This window comes from Rhinolophus sinicus, linkage group LG07, assembly GCF_036562045.2.
Source record: "Rhinolophus sinicus isolate RSC01 linkage group LG07, ASM3656204v1, whole genome shotgun sequence".
NCBI classification, from domain to species: Eukaryota; Metazoa; Chordata; class Mammalia; order Chiroptera; family Rhinolophidae; genus Rhinolophus; species Rhinolophus sinicus.
The window spans coordinates 41,757,669-41,781,395 of NC_133757.1; the positions used below are offsets into that span (position 1 = coordinate 41,757,669).

At 39.4% G+C, this 23,727-nt stretch overlaps 1 protein-coding gene across 3 annotated transcripts in view; it reads left to right on the forward strand.

The window, feature by feature from the left end:
• ARID5B (AT-rich interaction domain 5B) overlaps positions 1-23,727 on the forward strand; it is a 169,517-nt gene that overhangs the window by 131,980 nt on the left and 13,810 nt on the right. For 2 of the 3 annotated variants that reach the window (XM_074339490.1, XM_019731792.2), the window contains 3 exons: positions 3,619-3,823; positions 5,753-5,805; positions 15,548-15,645. In XM_074339490.1, the coding sequence (XP_074195591.1) occupies positions 3,619-3,823; positions 5,753-5,805; positions 15,548-15,645 (356 nt within the window). The remainder of the gene's footprint in view (positions 1-3,618; positions 3,824-5,752; positions 5,806-15,547; positions 15,646-23,727) is intronic. The other variant, XM_074339491.1, reaches the window with a different exon arrangement.

A 23,727-nucleotide genomic window follows, 5' to 3' on the forward strand; every position in this document is an offset into this window, starting at 1 on the left:
TGTGAACATGAAAACTAGCTTTACGAGACTCTGAGAATTTCCAAAGACTGCAAAAGTCACATGGGGAAGAGGCTGTCAGTTCTCTGAAGATGTCACGAATGTGTCCAACTCAAATCCTGCTGTTTGCCTGGAGCTCATCTTGCAGCATCCAATCTGGAGCCCAAGCCTGTTCATATGGTGATCTGTACAAGACAAATCTTCTCAGCCTGGGTCTATCATGGAAGCCCTCCACTAATAGAAGGCAAATGACTTTTCACATCCTGTAAACACTTTCCAAAGGCCAGAAGTATATAACAGGTGGTTTGTATTCTAAAAGGAACGTAAAATAGGAAACCATGGTGTGCAATATGCTCTTTCGTTTAAATCACAAACACACTTTCAATTTCACAAATGTGATAGCTTCATGATTTTCAATATGTTTCATCCCATTTGGTTCTCAGAAACTACCCTCATGGTTTATCCCTCCCACTTTTCTGAGGAAGATAATGAGGGTCTCTTAGCAAGTTAGTGACCAAATTGAAATTACTCGAGCTTATTTCCTGCTGGTTCAGCACATCTTGCTGCCCCAGTTGAAAGCGGGATTAGTTATAACTCAATCCAGTGAAAGGATGTGGTTAATATCAAATAGGTGGTGGTTCATTGAAAACGTTAAATGTGGATTCTTTAATTAGCACTTCCTCAATCACTTTGGAAACCCCAAAGCTCGTAGTGAACTCAACAAATACAAGGCGTTCAGGTTGGGGAAAACAGATCTAGTAATTAACTGTTACCATCGCAAAGTTAGGCTTTCTCAAGGTCAACCTGAAGACTAGCTCCCATTTAATATTTCCGTCAGTGAAAATGCTGAGAATGTTTTGGGTAAATGGGAAGTACATGTAGAAAGGAACTTGGCATGGTTCTACGCTGTAACAGAATAATACCCTAAAGGGTCATTTATGTTAACTGGAGAAATGTATGACGAGATAGTCCAAGAAAAAAAGCCACTATTCACTTCTTAGGAAGAACCCGGCCTCCCAGGAGAAACCTGGTGGGAAGCCCACTGAGGTTCATGATGGAGTTCAGAGGTGGCAGTCTGGCTTCACCTGGAGTCTTTTCTATAAAGCAAGGAGTCTGAGTGACTTTGGGCCTGATTTGTGCACCCCCTCAGCACTTTCCTTCTGTGTCTGGGTAGTTTCTGTACAGGTGAGGCCAATGGTTAGGCAGATATCTAAATGCTGAGGGACCATCCTTGTATTCCCTGAATAGTGGCATTTCTGACCTAATAATATAAATAAATTGCCTATTATCACTCAGCCTGTTTTTTTATGCAAACCTCACATCTACTCCTGTTTGTACAAGATAGGGGTTTGGAGTGAGAGAGACCTGAGTTCTAAACTCAGAGTTCTGCTTCGCACTAGCCAAATGACAAAATACATAACCTTGCTGAACTTCAGTTTTTGTGACTGTAAAATGAGGCTAAATACCTGCCTTTTATGAGTCTAATGCACATCAGGTAGACTCTGTGAAGCCCACAACAGTATCTCCAGCTCATTGTAGGTGCTTGGTTCATAGGGGTTTCCTTCCCTTTGTTCAAAAGACAGCAGAAGGAACGTAGCTCTTTTACACTTTGAAAACCAGGATAAATCACATTTCCAAGCTGTAGGTTTTGTAAGCTGAGTCATAGATATGCTTTCTAATTGGAAGTGTGTTTTGACTACCAATTTAATATTTTTATAAGAGTGTCAGTAAAGTATAGTGTTTAAAATCATGAGTCCTATAGTGAGACTACCTGGGTTCAAATCCCAGGCTCGACACTTACTAACTTGGACATGATGTCGTGATCATGTACGTGTTACTCATCCTCTCTGTACCTCTGTTTCCTCTGATATGAGAATAATAACTTATCTCATTAGAGTTGTGAGCATGAAATGAGATAATACCTAAAAATACCTTACATAGAGCCTGGCTACGCAAAAAAAAGATTGGGGGCAATACAGATTAAAGTGGGAGTGATTTTATGGTTTCAAAAAGCCATGAAATTAATAGATTTCATCAGAATTTTAGACTCAACAATGTAAAATTTGGCAGTGAAAAATGATGACAGCATAACGTTTCACAGGATATTCACCTTAATATAATGTCGCAATGTACTAAAGTTTGAAAATTCTATAAGTAAAAATTCTACATGGAAAAATGTTTTAATACCATTTCCACAGCCCCTTAAAAATTAAAATCTTATCTAGAGACCCAGTTGAATGAGTTGTGCAGGAAGTTTTATTTTTAACAGAACCAGTCTAAAGATATTAAACTAGCATGTTCACTTGAGAGACTAAGCAATAAAGAAAAAACCTTTAAAAGATATCGTTCCCTTTAATAAATAAGCATAGCCTTTTATTCTTAGTGCTTGGGAAGGTGAATCTGAAGGGAAAGAAAAAGAAGGGTCAAAAACCTGAAATGGAAAATGTTGAATATGTGGGACATTTTTATTCATATTTCCCCAGCTCTTGCCCTCTTCTCTCCGATGTTAGATATGGAGATGTAAAGAATATTGGAATGTACACATTCCCCATGGGCACACTTGAACTCAAAATCTGACCCTTTGTACTTCCCCCTTTTACAATTAAAATAGCTCAGCAACTTAGCGTTATATTTAACAACCATCAAAGGCCTCTTGTAGAACATGGCAGTGAGGAGGGAACATTAGGTTAGCCGCTCAGTATGCCAAGTTCTATATTCGCCTAGAGTGTGGAAGGAAGAACATCTGGAGCATTAACACCATTTATTTTTTAATTATGGAGCTTTCCACTTACTCTTCTTGGGTTTTCAGGTGACCGCTCCTCTTTCCTTTGTGGCAAGTTCACATCTCCTATTATATTCTCAGAGCTGACTGGAAAGCAAGACGCCCTCATTAAAGAGTGGGATCTTCTGTTTCCTACTGAGGGTGGATCCAGCTTCACTTTCAGGGGACAGACAGCAGAGACTTTGCTGATGTTCCTGATGCCAACATCAGCTGGCATCAACATGTGTGTCTAGGTTGCTGGAAAGACTAGCAACAAGATAAGTTTACTATGAAGAAATCAACTTGTCTTTCATTTTGGTACAAAGTGTGAAATACACGGCTATTTATTAAGAAGGCAGGGTTTGCTCAATGACATTAACAGATGGTGCCCCTAAGGAAAATAAAGTGTATAAAGAAAGAGGCAGGAGAATTGTCCCACCAGATGCAAAACAGTTTCTGGTTTCACATCAACATACTTACAAGGAGTCTAAAAGAGGAGGGCATAGTTTGGCAAACTATGGCCCACTGGCCACCTGTTTTTATAAATAAAGTTTTATCGAGACACACCCACACTCATTTACATAATATCTGTGACTACTTTCACACTAGAGTTGAGTAGTTGCGACAGAGACTATCATGGCCCAAAAGTCTACCATATTTGCTGTCTGGCCCTTGACAGAAATTTACCATCCCCCGGAATAAGACAATTCATCTTCAGTAATGTCTCTAAAAAGCTATTTCAGGGCGAAGGTAATTTATTTGTTCACCCTTCCCACTCAGTGAAAGGTGTCGCTAGCTATGTCTTTGTAAGCTTTCCAGGGCTGTGCTTGATTTGATGTGGCAGTTTTTCCCTTTTCCAGGTAAAATGTGAGGCCAGGTCTGCCTTGACCAAGCCGAAGAATAACCACAATAACTGTAAAAAAGTCTCAAATGAAGAAAAACCAAAGGTTGCCATTGGTGAAGAGTGCAGGGCGGACGAGCAGGCCTTCCTGGTTGCACTTTATAAATACATGAAAGAAAGGAAGACGCCAATAGAACGAATACCTTATTTAGGTTTCAAACAGAGTAAGTATCCTGGTTTTCATTTTTGAAATATTGAAACTGCTCAGATTCTTTGAATTGGAAAAAAAATATATTTTGACTCAGGATTATGTTGAAATCCTAATCTGGGGATGATGATCTCTGTTTATACTAAATATACAAATCATCCAAGCCAGGAATTTTTTTCCCTGCCTCTTTCCGCTACATTGTTCCCTTCTGGGGCAGTGAGATATTTATAGGCTTGAATCCACTGATTATGACTGGAAATAGACATGTTGAAAGTTTCTCATTTTCTGTTTTGTCAATCTTGAGTGTCTGTAACGCCTTTCTTCTGAGATAATAATATGACGTAGCTTTATCAGGCACAGATGTTGCCTGTGAAAAGACAGCTTTTAAAAGGAGGATGTTTAAAGGTGGACAAAACAACAACAAAGAGAAAACATATTTCCTACGCTCCAAATTTGTTAAGAGATAACAAAAACCTGATGACTTCAGAGGAAACAAGAAGTATACAAATTTGAACCAAGGGCCCAATTTTGAATTACTTTGACATGTACGTACATTTAAGCGTTTTCATGTATTTTTAAATAGAACAGGGAACTCATAGCTGAGCAGAATTCCATATAAAAAGAGAAGAAACCCAGATCCTGTCCTTATTTCACAAATGAATATATATTTTGCCTCTGTCTGGATTTTGTGGCTCACAAAGCATGAGCCCCTGGCTTGAAGTAGTATTTTCTCCAAACATATCTTCCTAGATTAAAACCATGTGTCATTTTGATGAAGAATGTCAAACCTGCATGTTTTACATAACAATTTACATACCTAATAGCAATTGGCACTGATTGCAAGAGAACACTTGCAGCCATTATAAACTTATATAACTACGAATGATTACAATGTTTGTCTGAAAACTGGTTGCTGGAAATAGAAGTAAAATTAATGTACTATGAACAGCTTTGTTGCATTATGCATTGGTTCAGATTAAATCAAGGCCGAGGCAGGGCTCTTGATAGCTTTGCAATAGTGCAAGGTTCAATGAAGCTTTTCAAACGTGTTGTATCAAAGAGTCTTTTAAAAAAAATTTTTTAAATTTTATTCTTCATTTTTCTTACCAAGGAATTACTTGAAGTTCAATTTTCCCCTCTTGTAAAAGTATCAAATTCATAGCAGTCCCATTCCATGGTATTTGGTACAAATGAAAAGGGTTGCTAGCAATTTGGCATAGTTGTTTAACAGCGTAAACATATGCAAACCCTGTAAAGATAAATCTGTTTTTAAAAAAAATATTTTTGCAACATCACACAGACAAGTTAGGGGACTAAGTGGACTCATGACTCAATTCCTCTGTGATGGAGTATCTTCCTTCCCTTTGATCTGTTGTATCACTGCTGCCTCAAGGGTGAAATATTTGTTTTCCTACTCATTGCAAGGCACCACATGTTAGTGAAATACGATATGAGCTTTTAATATAGTGCTGCCATCAGACATTCTATTAAAAAGATAATCATATATTAAAGTGGCTGTTATTTATTGATTGTGGAGAGTTCCTATCCGAAGGAAGCATATATTACCATTTAATCAATGGCTCCTTTCTAAGGGTTGAACAAGACCAACCCCAATTTTGAAAATCCGCAGTTTTCCCAAGGACGCTGTAACTTAGCTTCTCTTGGTCTGCTGATGGCAGCAGGACAAAAACTGTGTTGTCCTTTATCCTAAAAGTAGAACCATTTCCATATTTGTGACTGTTTCTTAAGAAATATTTTAAGTGGTAATAATATATCCTGTTTTTGAATGCCCTTTGGCAAATTGTTTGCTAAGAACTTAGCTCTCTCGGGTATGTTAGTATTTCTTTTTTTCTCTTTCTCATTGAAAAACAAAATGTTTTAATTGACATTTCTTGGAAATATGTTAATGCAATGCTTATCTAAATACTTATTGTCCCTCTAACAGTTAACCTTTGGACTATGTTTCAAGCTGCTCAAAAACTGGGAGGATATGAAACAGTAAGTGTTTAAGCAACTTAAATGAAATAATTTTGCAATCTAACTCCCCCAACCCCTTTGACCAAAATGGAGAAAATGCAAAAGCAAACCATCATTGACTGCCTTTTCAAATGGCTCTGCACTTTTGGGGGTTTATTGGGCTACTTTTGGAAAGAGTCCCAATTAGTTCCAGGTTTGGCAAAACTGTAAACTTGTCGTAAAAACTACAAGTGGAAAACATATGTAACTCTCCCCTGTCAGGGAAATTAGTTGGGTCTGTAATTTTTTCCCATGTTGAGAAAGGGCTATTATTGTACAACAAGCCAAGATTGCATAAAAGAAATTTCCCTTGGCAACATACCTGACGTCTGTTCATGTCTAATATGGGAAATGTATTAAAGGCTTTCAAAAGTAATCAGTATTGGCCATTAAGGAATAAAATGCAGCAGAATCTCCTCTCATTCTAGGGCAAAGAGACTTTATTAGACAAGGGTCAGTGCTGCATAAACAGGAAGTTATCAAACTTATTCAGAACAGGCTCTGACACTCTTTATCAGCTAATTCTAACTGACAGAAACGGGTTATTTTTAGCCCACAGGAAAATTTGATGGCCACGGATTTTTACAGTATGTATTTTGAACTAAATAAAGTGTTAGAGCAACAAACTAAGATTAAAATCTTGAAAGAAGAAGAAAGAGTTGCATTAATATACCACACAGAGATGACATCTGTAGTAAAATCAATTGACGAAGGAAGATGTCGTCATTGGAAATATTTTCTCCTTCACACAATGATCAGATTAAGTTGTGCAGTTTCTTCTGCAATTGAATAAGAAATTGTTTTTTCTTTCCTTACAAAGCAACCTGGGATATCTCTGTTCATAGAAAAATGACAGTGAGAGACACAAAGTCAAGAAAATGAAATTCATTTTGGCCCAAACATAATAACTAGTGTTTCTGGCCAGATACAGCATATTGTTTCACAAACTAATATAATGGTTTGATGTCAGGGGCTTGGGACGGAAAAAGATGGCAAGCATTATATGATTCAGATAATCTGGTGTTTACTGTAGAGATAATCTGCTATGAATTCTGACTAAAAACTCTTTGATGTGAGGACATGTGCATGTAATATGTTTATTTAATATGTGGAATATACATATATGTTTATAAGGAACTATAATACTGATATGAATTACACGTAAAATGTGCACTTCATAGACGTGAATTTACTTAAAATATTTGTTTTATCAAGTGCCCTATGTAAAAATAAATCATGTAGCTTTTCACTTGATTGGATCTGTTGTGATGGGACAAAGAGATTGACTCCTTGCCACTTTGACTCATAGTTTTGCAAAATCTTGAGCTAATTATGGTTTTTACCCATTTGAAAAAGATGATAACTTATTGAGGGTTAGTCTCATAAATTTAGGAGTCAACTCCATACTCTAGAGTTTTATGTCTAACCTTTAATGTTAAGAATAGGAATACGCAGTTTTATGAACTGTGACTACAGATAAGTTACATGAAACTGCACAATATTATGGAATGTATTTTTAAACCCAGGAACTCGTTGTTATTCACTGATAGGGAGAATGCCAGCAAATTTTACAGAATCAGTTTTTCCTGCGTTTATATCTTCTGTATCTTCACAAGGATTTTTTTCCCCATGTAACAGCAAGTTTATATAGAAAGTACAAAAAAACTTTTGATAAGTTTCAGGGCATTTGCAATACTCTTTGAACAAACTGTACTTATTTTTTTGTTGAATGAATGAATGGATGAATGACCACACAATTAGTAAATCACCTACACACTTATTTACTGAGTGTCATATGTGTACAATGCATTTTATTGGACACTGGGAGATGGAAAAATACCAAGGCCAGTGGTTCCAGTTGCTTACCATCCAGGAAAGGTGGGCATTATACGACAAGGTGGAGAAAGATCCGTACCTTGTTCAGGTAAAGTACTTCCTCTTTTAAGGATGAGGGAAGAAAACTTATGGCTCTGATGCCATTTGAGCAGAATTTTGGAGAATGGATGGTAAATGAAAAATCATGGCCTTCCAGGAATAGAAAATCAAATGGGGAAATAAAATGTGGAGGTAGAATAAAGTTGGGCATAGAGAGTTTGAGTAATTTAAGGTAAAGTCACTAAGTGAGTGGGACAAATGACTGTGAAGGGGAGTCCAAAGAGAAGGATGGAACCAAGTGAGGAGAGACCTTGGATGCTGGGCCCTGGAGTCATTCAGTAGGCAGTGGATCAGGAAACACATGCAAGGTTGATAACAAGCTAAGTGTTAGGCTTTGCCGCTTATTCTGCTTTCACTGTGTGTATAGGTGGAGGAAAGTAGAGAGAGGGTGGGATGGAGGAATATGGAAGACCAGACTGGCATTTGCCTTTTATCTTTTGGTTATGAGCTTCATGTCTCTTCAGCCAAGCCACACGAGGACTGGCAACCGCCAGGATTGTCCCTTTGCTTCTTCCCTCTCAACTTACCCTTCAACTTCCTTATGGCTCATTGGGTCCCTGCCATTCTTCACAACACTCCCAATTTTGACATCTCATTTCAGACAGTGAATCTACAGAGCTGTCTTTCTATAAAATCTACATGTGGGTTACATCCAGCCATAAACTGGATGAAGCCAATTGGTGGGATTTTCTTCCTTCCTCCCTCCCTTCTTTTTAAAAAATGCCTTATACTACCTGTTGGCCCTGTAGGCATTTAGTAAGTTTGCCACTCCCATTCTACATTTAAGCTTTTGAACCTCCTAAGTACAAAATTCATTTTTCTCTTGGTATATTTTGACTAGTAGAACTGTGAGGATTCAGTTTTGAAGTTAGTCCAGAAGATGTATGAATAATATCCAAAGTCTGGGGACTTAAATTGTCATCACAGTGTTACCAGAGGACACTTATCTGTGAGATTATCTGATACCAGAGCTAGTGTAGACTTGTCAGTTAGAGCTCAATAGAGATCTTAGAATCTTCTAGATCACTGATTCCCAAAGGCTACTCAACAATTTTCAATGGGGAACTTTAAAATATAAGTGTTGTCTAAGCTTCCACACTGAAATATTAACTCTGTGGTGGGACTTAGGCCTAAGAACCTGAGAATCCTTTTTTTTTTCTTTTTTAAGCTGCCCAGGTGATGCTAATTCAAAGTTAATCATAGCAATGATTATTAATACTTAGCCTACTCGTCCTCATGGGTCAGAGCTTCAAAATGCGGCTGCCATTGAAGTCAAGTATCAAAGATTAGAAAGTTATCTTCATGCTATGACTGAATAAACATATCAGCATATTAACATTTTGTTGGCTCAAAAGCGGCACAAAGTTTCCAATGAATGTTTTTCCATTTGGTAAAGTGATAATCTAAATTGGAACTCTAAGGAAAAGTGTAACAAAGTGTATCACCATAACACTTTATTTTTTATGAATTGACTTTTGTGTAGAAAAAGATCCTTGCCATGCTCCAGTCCATACCTTCTTTTTACAAATGAGGAAACTGAGGCACAAGATCAAATGAGTTGCATGGGGGTTCATCAGGGCATTCTTCAAATTCTGACCTACTGAGAATTTTGTACACAGTTGTTCCAACCTCAATAATACCACTGGAAGGAAAGAGATTCATAAAAGATGATTCTTTGTGCCTTCCATTCCCAGCAGTCTCTTATGTATCTAGAATGCTTTCTATGTATTTTGGGTGATGTGTTGGAAAAAGGATCTAATAACCTACCTTCGTTAGTCGCATCTTTCAGTTAGTCCTTTGTACCTTATATGATCTTTAGAAGGTAAACTATTATTAGCTGAGACTGGATATGATTCTTGATAAAATGTGTGAATTTAGGAGATAGGTTAAGGAGTCTGAATGATGTAAATATTCAGTAATAGTAAAAAATGTCAAGTTTAAAATTTGTAGATGTATCTCTTCTGCTGTTAACTTGTGATTAGATAAAGACATCTCTGGAATTCTTTCTGGGTATAGAAAGAGGCCATTTTAATCGGTTTGTTTTCGTTTGTGGTTATAAACTATTTCAGACCTTCTGGTTTGAATTGTGGATTGTGGATTATTTCGTTTCAGTTCTTTACAACCCTCAAATTGAATTAAAAAAAAAAAGAAAGATGAGCAAAAGTTTCGTGTTAAACCTTTATAGCATTCGACTAATGGCTATATTCAGTTCTCTTGGCCTCCCCTGCCTTTGTTGGAAATGTGTATTGTGTCTCTATGGCCTTACGTTCAGAGATCATTTCCTAAAAAGCCTTATCCTGGCATTTAGATTAGTTGGCAATGAGGACCCTTCCTTTGTAGTCATATATCCAATTTCTCCTTCTAAACATTTTAGCGTATGGGCACCTACGGTTGAAGAAGCATAATGGGGTAAAGTTTTGCTGATGAGCTGAGAGGCTTGCACTTTAGTCTCTGGTGAAGCAATGAAAGCTTACAGAGTAGCTTGATGTATTACCAGGATGCAGCATGTTGAGGATGGTTTGCTAAACTGTTTTCTATTTGGCTAACCATTTCCTGACGTGCCAAGGGCATGATCTGGAGAGAAGGTAATATTAGGTTAGTGCAAAAATAATTGTGGTTTAAAAGGTTAAAAATAATTGTAAAAACCGCAATTATTTTTGCACCAACCTAACAACCTCATAGAATAGGGAAATGGGTCTTGAATAAATCTTATCCTAGAGGCAGAAGACGATACAAGTGGTGCCTTCTAAGAATGTCTGTTAGCAGCCCATCTTTCTCCATGGGTGAGATGACCATTACTTTGCATCTGGAAGAAGAAGTCACTTGTCTTCTTGCTGGAAGGATTAGGCTTTGACATCATCTAAAGACATCCGCTGACTCTACCTCTAGTTCTCTGGACAGACAAAGCCTCTTGCTTAACTCAAAATTCTCAAGGCCAAAGATGATGTCATGTAGTTTTGAAAAGCTCCAGTTCCTGGAGTACTACCAGGAAAAAAAGTCATCTTCCTTGAATTCAGTCCGCCCTCAAGGTGTCCTGAGAAAGAGGCTATTTCTCAGAGCAGCCTGGGCAACACTGCTTTCAGGGAAACTCTCCTTTTGACTCTATTTTCTACACATTCTTACGCCATGGAAACACTACAATCCTAAAAGACTTCTGATTGCTGTTTCCTCACCAGGCCACAAAAATTCCATGATTATTTCATTTCTGCAATCTCAAAGGCAGTGAAATCAAGTCTCTAAAACCGTGCCTTGGGTTAAAACGATTTTTCCGTTTTTTTAAGTGACAGGATATTTTCATCAAATAAAATTGTGGAAGGGACAATTCCTTTCCCACTTACTAGACCAGTTTTCTTGGCAGGGGTGGGCATTGTGGATAGTTACTTTCAGGCCACCTTTACAACACCACCTGAGTTCTAAAGAACAGTTTGAAAACCACTATATTTATAAGCAATGAAAACTTTATGAACATAAAAGGTGAAGAGTGCTTTTCACAGACTTTCTTGGGTCTTACCACAGTAGGGAACGAAGTAACTGTCAAGTATCTTCAAAGTGAGGTTAAGTCTCACAGGCACTCAGATTGGTTTATTTTACCTGGGTGTGGTCTGCTCAGTTTTTCATCTTGCTTTATGGTTAATTGTATGGGGTTGTGCTTCCTGCTATATTATGAACCCTTGAAAGCTGTAACATCTCTCTCTTTTCATGGTATCTCCCCACCCTCAATTCTCCATCCTCCCCCTGGCACCTTCATGCCTTTGTACTTGGCACAGTGCCCTAAAATAGGAAGCAATGGAAGATGGGTTGATGTCGTGAATCCCTATCATCTAACTGAGGACTTTGAGGGAGATAACCGGGGAAGCATAATCCAAGAGAGGTAGCTACCTGGATGAATTTGGCCATTGTCTTTAGGAAACAATGAGCCAGAATTTCTTTGTATTCTTAAAAATCTAAAATAAATGGAAGGCCAGATTGAAACATGAACATGACCAGGAGGCCTGAAGCTTAATGAGACAGTTGATCAAACCAGTACCTTGGCTCCATCAAACTTTCCCGCTGATTGGGTTTGGGGGTTAGATATCAGGAGGCTGACCTTGGTTCTGCCCTTGATGGTGTGTAAAGCTAATATGCATCCAGAGAGGACCTTGGACAACAGAATAAAAACCCTAAGCAAATGCATAATTAGGCATGACGGAAGCATATTGGTACAGAAGGCAAGAGTTATCCAGGTGGGAGCAGGATGCCCAGGAGCTGGGCCAGGAGAAGTCCTCAGGTCCTTTCCTCTCTCTTTACAGGCTCTGAGACCCATTGTAAGTTTGGATGACAGGAGGATTTAGACATTTCTTGCTTTAGAACCCTTGGTCAGCTTTTGAATTAAGTGCACCTTGGCCCTCAAACTAGAAATGTGTACCCAGGAAAACTGTGTACTTAAAGTGGTTGGAAAGGGCACATTTTTTTTTTTTTTTTTTTTTAAAGAATTGATCACTCCCTCCTTCTTTTTTCTTTTTTAAACTTTGATTTATTTAAGTGTGTTTTTCCAGGACCCATCAGCTTCAAGTGATGTAGTTGTTTCAATCTAGTTATGGAGGGTGCAGCTCACAGTGGCCCATGTAGGGATCGAACCAGCAACCTTGTTGTTAAGAGCACCGCGCTCTAACCAAGTGAGCTAACCAGCTGCCCCAGAAGGGGCACATTTTATGACTTTCCTATGGAAAGAAAATACCTCAACATGGCCTAATTTATCCAGGCTGCCCAGTGGAAGCTTGGTACACAGAGAGACGACTTCCTTGAAGGCCCAGACCTTGTCTTCGCTCTAAATGAGTCCTCAATGGTAAACACTGCATTTAAAGAGCAGGACCTGCGAGCAGGGGGCTAACACAGACCCCTAGCCAGCGGCACATGGCTTATTCACACCAAGTGGTTCTTGATGCTGGCTTCCTGCTGCCACAAGTTCAATCCTAGTGTGAGGAAGATTTTTTTTTTTCCTTTTGATAATTCATTATTTATTCATAAAGAAGTTTTGTCATCTCTGTGATAGGCAAGTGTTTAACAACGCATTCCCTAGTCTAGGTGATAGGATGTGGGAAGGGAACAAGGCCAGTTTCCACACTTTAAGTGTCCCTATCGGCAGTGGTCTTTTCATTACAATGTCCACAATCTGTATTATTTTGTTTATATGTCTGGTCAGTTGTTTATTGTTGGTATCCCCCACAAGAATGCAGTCATGTTGGCTGTTGGGTCTGATTATCATTGGTGCATCTCAGCTGTTACTATAATACAGTACCCAACCGGTGGGAGACGTTCAATAAATGGTGAATGAATGGATGAGTGAATGGATGGATTCAGATATAAATGGGACTCATCCATGACTCAGTGGTGAACATAATAACAACACCTGTGTTCTAACTAGAGACACAAGCAGTCAGCAGAGAAAGAACCAGAGTTTTACTTGCTACTTTAAGAGAGTGAAATCTCAAAGAGCACTATTAACCGAACCCAGCTAACCTCACAGCTATGCTACTTGCCCACTAATAAGAGACCCAGAGCTCGGTGTTGAGAACTTGTAGCAGAAGGTGTGCTTCCCACACTCATCTGCTTCCTTTGAAGCAAAAGGCCCTTGGAGTTCTGTATGATCACCCTGCTACATGCATGAGCTAATTCATCAGTTCATTCTGATGTGGAGGCTGCTTTGGTGTAGGGACCATAAGAGGCTGTCTTGGGACCATAAGACATCGGTATGAATCCTGGCATTGCCATTCTGCTGCTGTGTGCCCTTGGGCAAGTCGTGTAGCCTCTCTGAGTCTCCCTTTCTTCTGTGAATGAGATTCCTATAATCTGCCTCACAGGCTGATGGGAGAGTTAAACGATGTCATTGATTTGAAAAGTCTACAAAATATGAAGTACAGTGCACACAAGAGATACAAGAATGACAAGAGTGATGGTTTCTGCTGAAGTGATTGCAGGGACATAACTTTGGCTGTTTTCTGCCCTGCTGGGCTCCCCAGGGCCCACACACCTCATCTGAGGGAAGGGAGTATGGAGGTTTATTTCAAGGGACCTTGGTATCCTAAGGGCTTTGAGGAATAATGTAGAAACTTGGGAGGGGATCCTGTTTCTGCTCTCTTGACATACAGGCTCACATAGATCAGCCTGAAATTGTATTATTCAAAAGGCTGGAGGGATATTGTAATTAAATATAAGATAATTACCAAAATATGTATTTTGAGTGTTTTGAAAGGAGCTTGAAACCATTTATTATAATCAAAGCCAAGCTAAAATAAAGGAGGATTTTATTTTTAGTTATACCTGCTGGTAGATGTAAGAGGTGGTTCTGTCTAGTGAGAACCATTGAAACAAATTGGTTCAAGATTCTTCTTGGGAAATTGAACAATGCAGAAGTCACATTATCTAGAGGTCCTAGTTGGGCTTGTTGAGAAGTGTTTGTGGAAATAAAGGGGTTCTTTTTATTTGAAATAGAAAAGGTACCATTTGCCTTATAATATTTAACTACCCTTCCCCTCCTCCTTAGATTACAATTTCAGAGCCCTTGGTTACAAACTGAGATTTTGCCCCCTCTGGATTGCTGCCTTTAGCCCCTAAGTGAACTCCATTGGCAGCTCTGCAGGTATTTTTCAAACAAAGCTTCCTGCTCTGATTGTATTAAATGCCCCCTGGCACCTCTGCCATGCCCTGCCCCCTGCACATTCCAATAACAGAGTTTTCCTGTAACCCTGTTGAGAAACATTCACGAGGACCTCAGAACTTGTTCTGCCTTCCTAGTTTCAAGGAAACATTGGGCTTGCTCGGATGTAGTAAATGATGGGGTTTCCCCCGATTAATCATGTGCAGCATCATGCATCTGTTGTTTCGTAAAATCTTAATTTATGTACAGAAATGAAATTAAAGAAAAAATAAAACAAGACCAATGAAATGGTATACCGTTCAGTATATTGCAAGCTGTGTGTTTTTATGCACCTAACTTAGTAATGCACATAGCTTGCATTTTGACTTTGGAATATGTTAGTTTTCATACGATTTGATCGATATCCCATTTTCCTGACGTAAGTGAATAAAAATAAACAGCTTGCAACATACACAGTTTTAGATTTTGATTTTGTTTTGGTGGTTAGAGGAGCTGTCATAAAAATGTAGCCTGAAATGACTATAAATTCCATAAACCAATTTGATCAGTTTAATTAGTTTTGTTGTAATTTTATTTAGTTTTAGTTTTTTTTTTGTTTGTTTTGTTTTTTGTTTTTTTTTAAAGTAGGCAATACATCACATAGTTTTAAAATCAGAAGATACAAAAGCATGTTTGGGGAAAAGTCTCTCTTAACTTATGTACTTGGCCACCCATTTTCACACCATTCAAGCAACCAAGGTTAATTCTGATTCATTCAAACTGATGTACTAAGATATATTTTAGCAAAAGCTTACTTTATGTTGATGCTTAATCACATGACATAAAGGAATTGAATATGAGTTTTGGGGACCTTGGGTGGGGGGGCGGGGGCAAATAACTACATAAATATCCAGAGAGATGCCTTAGACAGAAATGCCCTAAGGGTGACAAAATATAAAGCCAAAAGCAGAATTCCATTTTTATTGTAAAGAAAAGCACTGAAAGTGAGTTCTCACTATAAAACCATAAGTCTTCCTCCATACTCATTTGGACTTCTCTGTTTCTGGGTTCCCAGAACAGACTGTTCTCTTCTGACTGTTGCATATGTATTGAATCCTGGCACTGTGAATCTCTTATGATGCAAGATTGAATTTCCCATTGCCATTTTTTCAGATAACAGCCCGCCGTCAATGGAAACACATTTATGATGAATTAGGCGGTAATCCTGGGAGCACGAGCGCGGCCACTTGCACCCGCAGACATTACGAAAGGTAAAAAAACAACGGACACCTTTTTGGGAAAGTAATTGAAAGTGTGTTAATTGGAAGAAACTTCTGGTCAAGGATAAGACCAGAGAGTAGTCTAAAGGACCTTTTAAAGGAAACAGAAAATATCCCTCTGGCATTTTACTTGGCCTACTGCCTTGTGATTTTTAGGGGATGTGGATTTTTCTGGTTACTGGGGCTAAAATTCAATGTTCTTTTAGTTTGCTTTTATCCTGGGACCACCTTGCTTGACAATACCATTTTGTTTTTCCCCGCAAGCATTACATTACTCCGTATGTTCTCTGTTGGTTCATTTCCTATGAGAACCTTCAGATTCTGGAAAACATAGGTCTGCAGTGTTGCTATGAGGTTGCCATGTCACTGTATTAACATTGAAATGTATTAATGTTGTATGTATTAACATTGCAAAGTAAGCATTTCTTGAATAAGAAAATCGGCCCCCGATAAGATCGGTTGTTTTTTCCCATCTTGGTATTTTTCTTCTAGGGCTGTGCTTTTGACCCAGGAAATCCTTCCTTGCCAATCTCTGTGTGGTTTAGTTTTCTAACAATTTCAGCTTCTTTCAGAAAATGATGATAATGCAAGCAAGAAGTAATGCCAAATTAGACTACTATGAGGGTTGTCTCCACAGGAAAATGTCCCCTTTGCTTTAGGACTGTGTTACCCACAACACTGAAGACAAGTTAGCAAATTCATGCATTATCCTTGCTCTGTACTTCAAGCCCATATTTAATTAGTTTAGGTCACACCAGCTTCCTTCTCAATGGCATTTCCCTTCTGAAGTGGTGACTGACTCAGCTCCCTGGTTTCAAATTCTGAGTGTGTGAGATCCAAGTAAAGGTGTGCATGTGTGTGTGTGTGTCTGTGTATGATCCCACCTTTGGATCATAAAAAAGTATCTTCAGATAATGTCATCCAACACATCAACCCTTAGTCATATTTATTTTGAGTTCAGTTATATTTTTATCTGTATTACATTTAATGTAGATCCTTTTTTAGTATAGTCTATTTAATGAAACAGACTGATTTTGTAGGTATAATTACAGTAAACTGAGTTGGGTTAGTACCTCATGAAAAATTCCCACAAAGCTTTCCCAAGAGATTGCCAGTGTCATAATCCAGAAGGATTTTTAAAAATTGGTAACAGGAATCCAAATTATTACTCTTCATAGCGTTGTTTCCAACATAGTACATCGATTTCTTAAGTGTGTGATGTCTCTCAGTATTTACTATAAAAGCCCACATTCTCACTGTATATAACAGGTATAACACAGAAGTCCTAGTACAGAATAGCCTGGTATTTCAGGTGAGTGTTTTGTAAATAGTGTCTAAGATACCCTAGTGAACTTGATTTAAGGCTTTAATCAGAACATTTTTGTTAGAAACACTGTATTTTCAAGAAGCTTCTATTCTGATAGTAAACCTCCCTTACCTCCATGTGCAAATGTTCCAACACCAGAACCATCAAACTTAAAGGACCAGACAGCAATTTGAAAAAGGAGTGTATCTCCAGCTGTTAGCTAGTTCACCCAGTTGAAGAATGAAAGATTAATCAAATGTATTACAAAGCATCCCATAGTCAAAAAAACAAATAGATAAGGATTGAAAAGGAAAAAGGATTGGATCTAATGTGTGTGTGTGTGTGTGTGTGTGTGTGTGTGTGTAATTTACTCAAGCAATTGTGTGGATAAAAATAATCTCAGTCTTAAGTGAAAAGGCAAGATATATTCTTTTGAAGATTGTGTACTTTGTTTCATGATTTACTTCTTCCTGGAGTAGCAGAATCCCAAATGCCTTCAATCAGTCGAATTGGAAAATGTTAGTGCAGATACCTCAAACTTTAGCACCTAACAAACATTATTAAAGATCTTTTAAAATTTTCTTTCTCTCCTCATTCTTGGCAGTAGAATATATTTCATATAGTTCAATATATTTCAAAAGAGGTTTGGTTTCTCACTGGATTAAATTTTTTGCAAAGCTATGTCTTTGAATTTGAATTATGAATTTGTTTGGTCAGTGTAAATCAGTCAGGATCCAGTAAGGAAAACAGAAACCACGCTAGTTATTCAACAAATATAATTTACTATTGGAATTGTTTTAGCAAGTGTTGGTGTGAAGTGCTACAATACTGTGGAGGTAACAATCACAGTTTCCCCAGAGCTGGAAGCACAGAGAAAAGAGGTTAGGGGATTGCCACCTTGAAGTTCAGAGTGTGGGCCTTATAGAGCTGATGTTCAGACCCCGCCCACCCCAGGGAGAGACACCCAATCAGTGCTGGTGCTTCAGGAGCTCAGAGGAGGGGCTCTGTGGAGCTGGGCTCAGACCTAGGTGGCAGTGCTCCCTGGCTGGTGCTAGACCTCAGAGAAAATGCCTCAACACTGTTTGGAATTATTGAAAGAAGCTAGAGGCTGGAACCAACTGCTGCTGCTAAGTTATTGTTGGGTTTGCACTGAAATGAACAAGCAAAGTAAGAAGAAAAAGGTCCCTTCGCCCTTCTATTGGCTTGGTAGGGCCCCATTTGCAGAAACTCAGTAAGAAGAGAGCTGACAAAAAAGACATATAATTTGCAGAGCCCCATCCCAGCATCCCCAAACCAGCACAGAAGGGTGGATTTGAAATTGAGAGACAATAGTCCATCTGCCAGGTGAAACCCCTATCATGGAAATCCCGGTGCAGACCGTGAAGCCCAGGTTAGAGCACAGCTGTCCCTGGGTGATTAGCAAGGTCCTTATCACTTCCTTGGCATTTCCTTTTGCCATGTAGGCCCCTCCCACATTGCTGTGATCAGATACAGAGTGTCTTGAATAATAAGTAATTAATAAGAGTTAAGTGCTAAAATTTGCAGATGATTGAGTTAAAAAAAAAATCAGACTCTACTTACAATAACGCCATTCCCACTCATTTGAAGCTGTCGTGATTTCAAAGGAGTCACCCATCCTCCTTTGTGTTGTGGTGGTAGAAAAGTCTAGTAATTACTGCTCTCAACGTCTTACTTCTCTTTAATGGTTCTGCCAGAGAAGGGCAGACAGAGGTTGCTCTGATCTGTCCCGGGGCCTGAAACAGCTCTGTTTTGGTTAAAAACAAAACAAAACAAAATGAAAAAACTGAAGTTCTTGGCTAAAACTGTACTTGGTGATTATGGCAGATTTCATTCATTCTTGCTAGTTACAAGCGATGCTAACACAATTGAAACAGAGATGGCTAGATTGGTGAAGAGCCACCGTTTTCAGGAAGGTTCAAGGAGACAGAAAGGGTCAGGATGCTGTGGGCAAATGTCTCGTCTGGAGATGTTCTTGGGAATTTTTAAAGCCTTCCAAATCAGATCAGAGCCATCGGAGTTCCTCCTCTGCTGCTGGTTCATTGGGTCTCTCATTCTTTTCATTCTAGTATAGCGACTTGGTCCTTTTCCCATTTCCCTACCACCAGCTTTGCTGTCCGAGAAGATGAAGAAGAAATGAGTGATCTGCTATGCATTATCCACTGATTTATTTTTCATGCAGTGTGGTTCATGTTTCCCGTAAATGTTTTCATTTTCCAACAAGAAAAAAAAAACCATAGCCGGTTCCTCAGTAAATGTTACTTGTATATTAGTTGTGCACTTTTGGTTTATTAATGAGTGTAATAATGAAAGTGCGGGTTGTTAGAAAGAATCAATGGGTGTTTTTATTTAAGGCGTAGCAGAATTGGTACAATGCCTATGAATGCATCATTGTCGCTGAAGGCCTGACTCGTCCAAACTTGCCTCTGATTGGTTTAAATAAAATAGGCCCAAGCACTTCATAAAAATGTCTTTGTCAGCCTGGTTTTGCTTCCAAACCTATTCATCTCTGTCAGTTTTTAATATTAGTACCAGGCTCCTGGCCACAGTCCATTTAGTACTGTACTTAATTGCTCATGTTACAGATGATCACCAATATAAAAAGCATTAATGTTTCCCCATCGTGACACTGTTGCTTTGTAGATGTCTCAAACTCAGAAAAGCTTATGGACATTTCTTGCTCAGGATTTATAGATTAAGGTACTGCAGATTATAACGCAAAGAAAAATGCCCACTGATACCTGGGCAGGACCCTTCTAAGAGGAATATTTTCTTTCTTGTCCAACTGTTTATTTAAGGTGCCCGAAATGGCTTTCCTTTATCAGTAAAGGAACCAAAAGGAAAATAGTTACTTTTACGGCATTCTCTTAGTTTGATTTTCTTGGAATAGTAATTCACTTTAAAGGCTTTGTTTTCAACATGCAGATTTGTTTTCTTTTTAAATGTTTTAAGCACATGCGGGGGGTTGGGGGGGGGCGGAAATCTTTACACAGAATACCAGATTACTGGTTTTGATTTTCCTGAATAAATTACATGGTCTGTTTCTGTGGAGCACATGAAGTTGTTATTAGGGATTTGAAAAAGGACTATTTAGGCGAAAGCACTTTATGATGTGCTTTTCTGAGTATTTAGAAAATCAAAATCATAAACAAATGTATTTATTTGTGGGGGAAATGAGCAATTACACTTCATCTTCTTGCAGACTTCATGCCCAATTTCAAATTCTAACCTTTCGCTTTTCCCGTAAGCATTCCTCGGGCAAGACTGTCATGCCTCCTGACTGTGGCAGCTTCCTTTGCAGTGACTTGGGGTGAGCTGTACCCGAGCCAGATGCATTTGGGCAGAACCCGAGTGACAGTCAGCTGGTGCTTTGGCCTTTTTTTCTCTCAAGGTGGAAGGCAGGGTGTGGGAGGTTCATGTTTTGAGTAAGATAAGTATGTGCTCTAAGGTAAATGCCAAAAATATATCAGATTCTAAGGAACTCAGCTAATTATGTTGTGGGAAAAGGCCAAGAGAAAGTAAGGTGCGTTACCGTTCTGTTCGTGTCTGTTCATGTCCAGGACGTTGGTGTATTCTTGCTCATTTTGACACCCTTGAAATTAATCAATACACAATCCAGAAAGCCACAGGCAGGATCGCAGCATTTTAGGTTTGAGAGGTCCCTTAGCAATCTTCTAGACTAGCGTTACTCACTGAGGTTTTTCTGACCCAACTGTGAACTGTTTGCGACTAGGCCATGGTGAGCCAAGCACAGCAACTGCACACAAACATTCATATACTTACCTAACAATCTGCCAGAACCATTTTACGTCTGTTGCAACTAAGAAAAAAAAAAAAAAATAGGCCAGTATTTTATATGGTTTAAAAAAAAAAAGAATGCCTTTTTCTAGTAATTCATTTGTATGGTGTCTTACGAAAGTAGCAGTAGGCAACAGATGGGACACTTAGAAAACTAGTCCTTCACCCCAGGTCATTGGAGAAGCACTGCTGTGCACCAGTGGTCACAAACTCAAGCGTTTATGGTAGCAGGTAGCATAGGTCGTGCAGGTGGCCAGGTGGGACAGTGGAAACTGGCACACACAGACCAGGCCAGAGAGGCCCAGTGGGATCAGCCAATACTAATGCCTTAGGCAGATACAATCTCCGTGCTTCCAGACCTTCCTTGTTTTTGAGATCATTTTTATGTGAAATCACCTGACTTACAAAGATTGGCTCCAACATTTCTGAAAAGATTATACGTAAGCTAACCGAAACAGTCCCATGGGCAACATGTAGCCTCCAGGCTGCCAAGCTCCGTAAGCACTGAGCTATCTTTGGCACTGGGCTGTTCCAGTCTCTGCTTAAATGCCCCGCAGTGGGAGGGCAAGGAAGAAGCACCACTGTTGAAGGTGCCCTTTGTCCAAATACTCCCACGTGCTGAGCTAAACACCTTCTGTGGCTTTCCATGGACCCCACCTTGCCTTTTGGGGCTGTCTCGTTCCACGTGCTTCCTTTCTCTAGGTGATACACCACCATATGCTTGGCAGCGCTTCCTTCTAAATTCAGGTCGTCCTGTTCCATTCAGCCAAGCCTCCGAGCAGGATTTACGGACCTTCACCAGCTTGGCTTGCTCTTGTGTGGATGCCTCCAATTTGTGTCATTCAAAACACCTGAAGCTAGTCCAGCTGTGGCATATAGTACTTTTGGGGATGTAGGCAGTGTCAGTCTATCAGTGTAGCCTAAGACTTCATTTGAAATTGGTAAGAAGCCCTTTCCTAGGGGCCAGTTTCTTGGGCAGGATAGATTTGCCATTTGCTTGGCTGCCTTTTTCCTTTGCTGCTGCCCTCAAGAGCCAATGGTGGTTTTTGAACATCTACCATGTGCCAAACATTCTCAGGGATACTGAAAATGTATGAACCAAAGAGTTTAGAACAGGGCTGGCAAACAAGGAGGAGGTACGCATGCTACCACATTCATGGCAGAGATTGCTAAGGGAACGGGCTGCTACTTCCTGCAAGCCCAGGCTCAGCCTCAAAATTCTTACCAATATGGCACCCCCACACTACTACCAACACATTAGAACTGGGAGCTGCTTGGCTTACCTAACTTATCACGTGATCCGACTCATAGCCCATACCTGCATGAAAGGGAGTTAAATGTTTAAGGCTATAAAAAAAAACTTTAGGTAAGTGAGTAATAGATACAAATAATAATTTCAACCTGGACTGGAGAGAGAAAGAAGTGCCAACTGGAATGAGCTAAGTCTTCCACGAGGATCTAGAATCTGAAGGCACTAGAATCTTAAAGTGGTTAGGTTAGAACTTAAGACAGATCATCATACATTGCATAAAATAATTCAGTTGTAGAATTCAAGAACAGTAAAGAAACTATTTTTGAGGACAAGGAGAGTGTGGCATTGCTTTCCATAAGACTCCCCAGGGCACCCAGCATAGCATCATGAACATAACAGGGATTCAGGAATTAAGAGTTGAGTGAATTAAATTAAATCCAAACCAAAAGGACAGTTTCCTCTAGGAAATGTGTAAAGAGGAGGGAATGAGGTGGTGGAAGGGACTGTCAGGGAAGTGCTAAGGCTGAATTTCCAAATTGGATACACCAAAGGCAGGTATTATAGTTTATCCTCTCAATGTCTTTTAACTCTTTTGCCCTGAGGTCCAGTGGGTAGACCAAGCGCCCTCCTCACCTATGGTGAGGTTGACCAATCTATGGATTTGCATCTCCTTTCTGAACACTGTCCTTGTAACAGGGGCTCGGCCCAGTGGGTACTCTGTTGGTAACACCTCTGCAGCACTGCCACCCAGGCACTCTCATCTTCCCTTCCCCCAAACCCACAGGAGGCCTCCTGGGCCTTATCAACAACCAGCAGCCCAGGAAATCTGACACAAGGTACTGAGATTTAGGTAGGCTGAGGCTGTGTTGTTGCTCTTCCATCTCCACCTCACCAAGCTTGTTCTTACAAGGTACCTGAGTTGGGTGGGTGTAAGAAGCACCCTATGCCTGGAATAGCTTCTTATCATCTGTCAAGAATTTCTCCCTGAAGGACAGTCAGGTAATTTCATAAGCAAGAGCCTCCCTCCGTATCACTCAGCATGCCTAAAATGCTCTGATAACTTTCCAATGCCTGGATATTTCCAGAAACTTTTAAAAAGGAAAACAAAACCCTAGCCAGGCCCTGGAGTAGAAAAACTGGTTTCTGTTTAAAAAAAAAATAAACAACAGCCTTTGAAAAAACATCTCTATTTAAAAATTCTTAAATTTGCCTCTAAATGCAAGTTGTAATTAATAGAAGTTGGAGTTTACACAGTTGAGTGTAAAAACACCCTCAGGCACAAACTAATCAAGTGTGTATGTCATGCTGTAAACTACAGCAAGTTCTTTGTTTGACCCAAAAAAAAGCTTGCCAAACAGCAGTTTTTCTTTGTCAAGTTCCTTTATTGTCTCATTTTTGTTTTTGCCCTATCCCCCTCACTCCCCACGTCCCTTTGAACCTAGCTATAGTATATAAGAAACTTTGCAGGTCCCATGTTTTATTGATAGTTTTCATCAAGCATGAATTTAAATTTGAGAATAGATTAGGTGTCTTAGACCCTTTTCTTTTTGATAAATAACAAGAGGTTTCTACTTATGATTTTCTGTCCTCGGGGCTTTATCATTAAGATTAAATAACTGTACTCTCAAGCATGCCACTGCACAAACATCTTTTCAATTATGTGAGTAACAGATGCCTTCACAAAGGAACTATTGAAAAT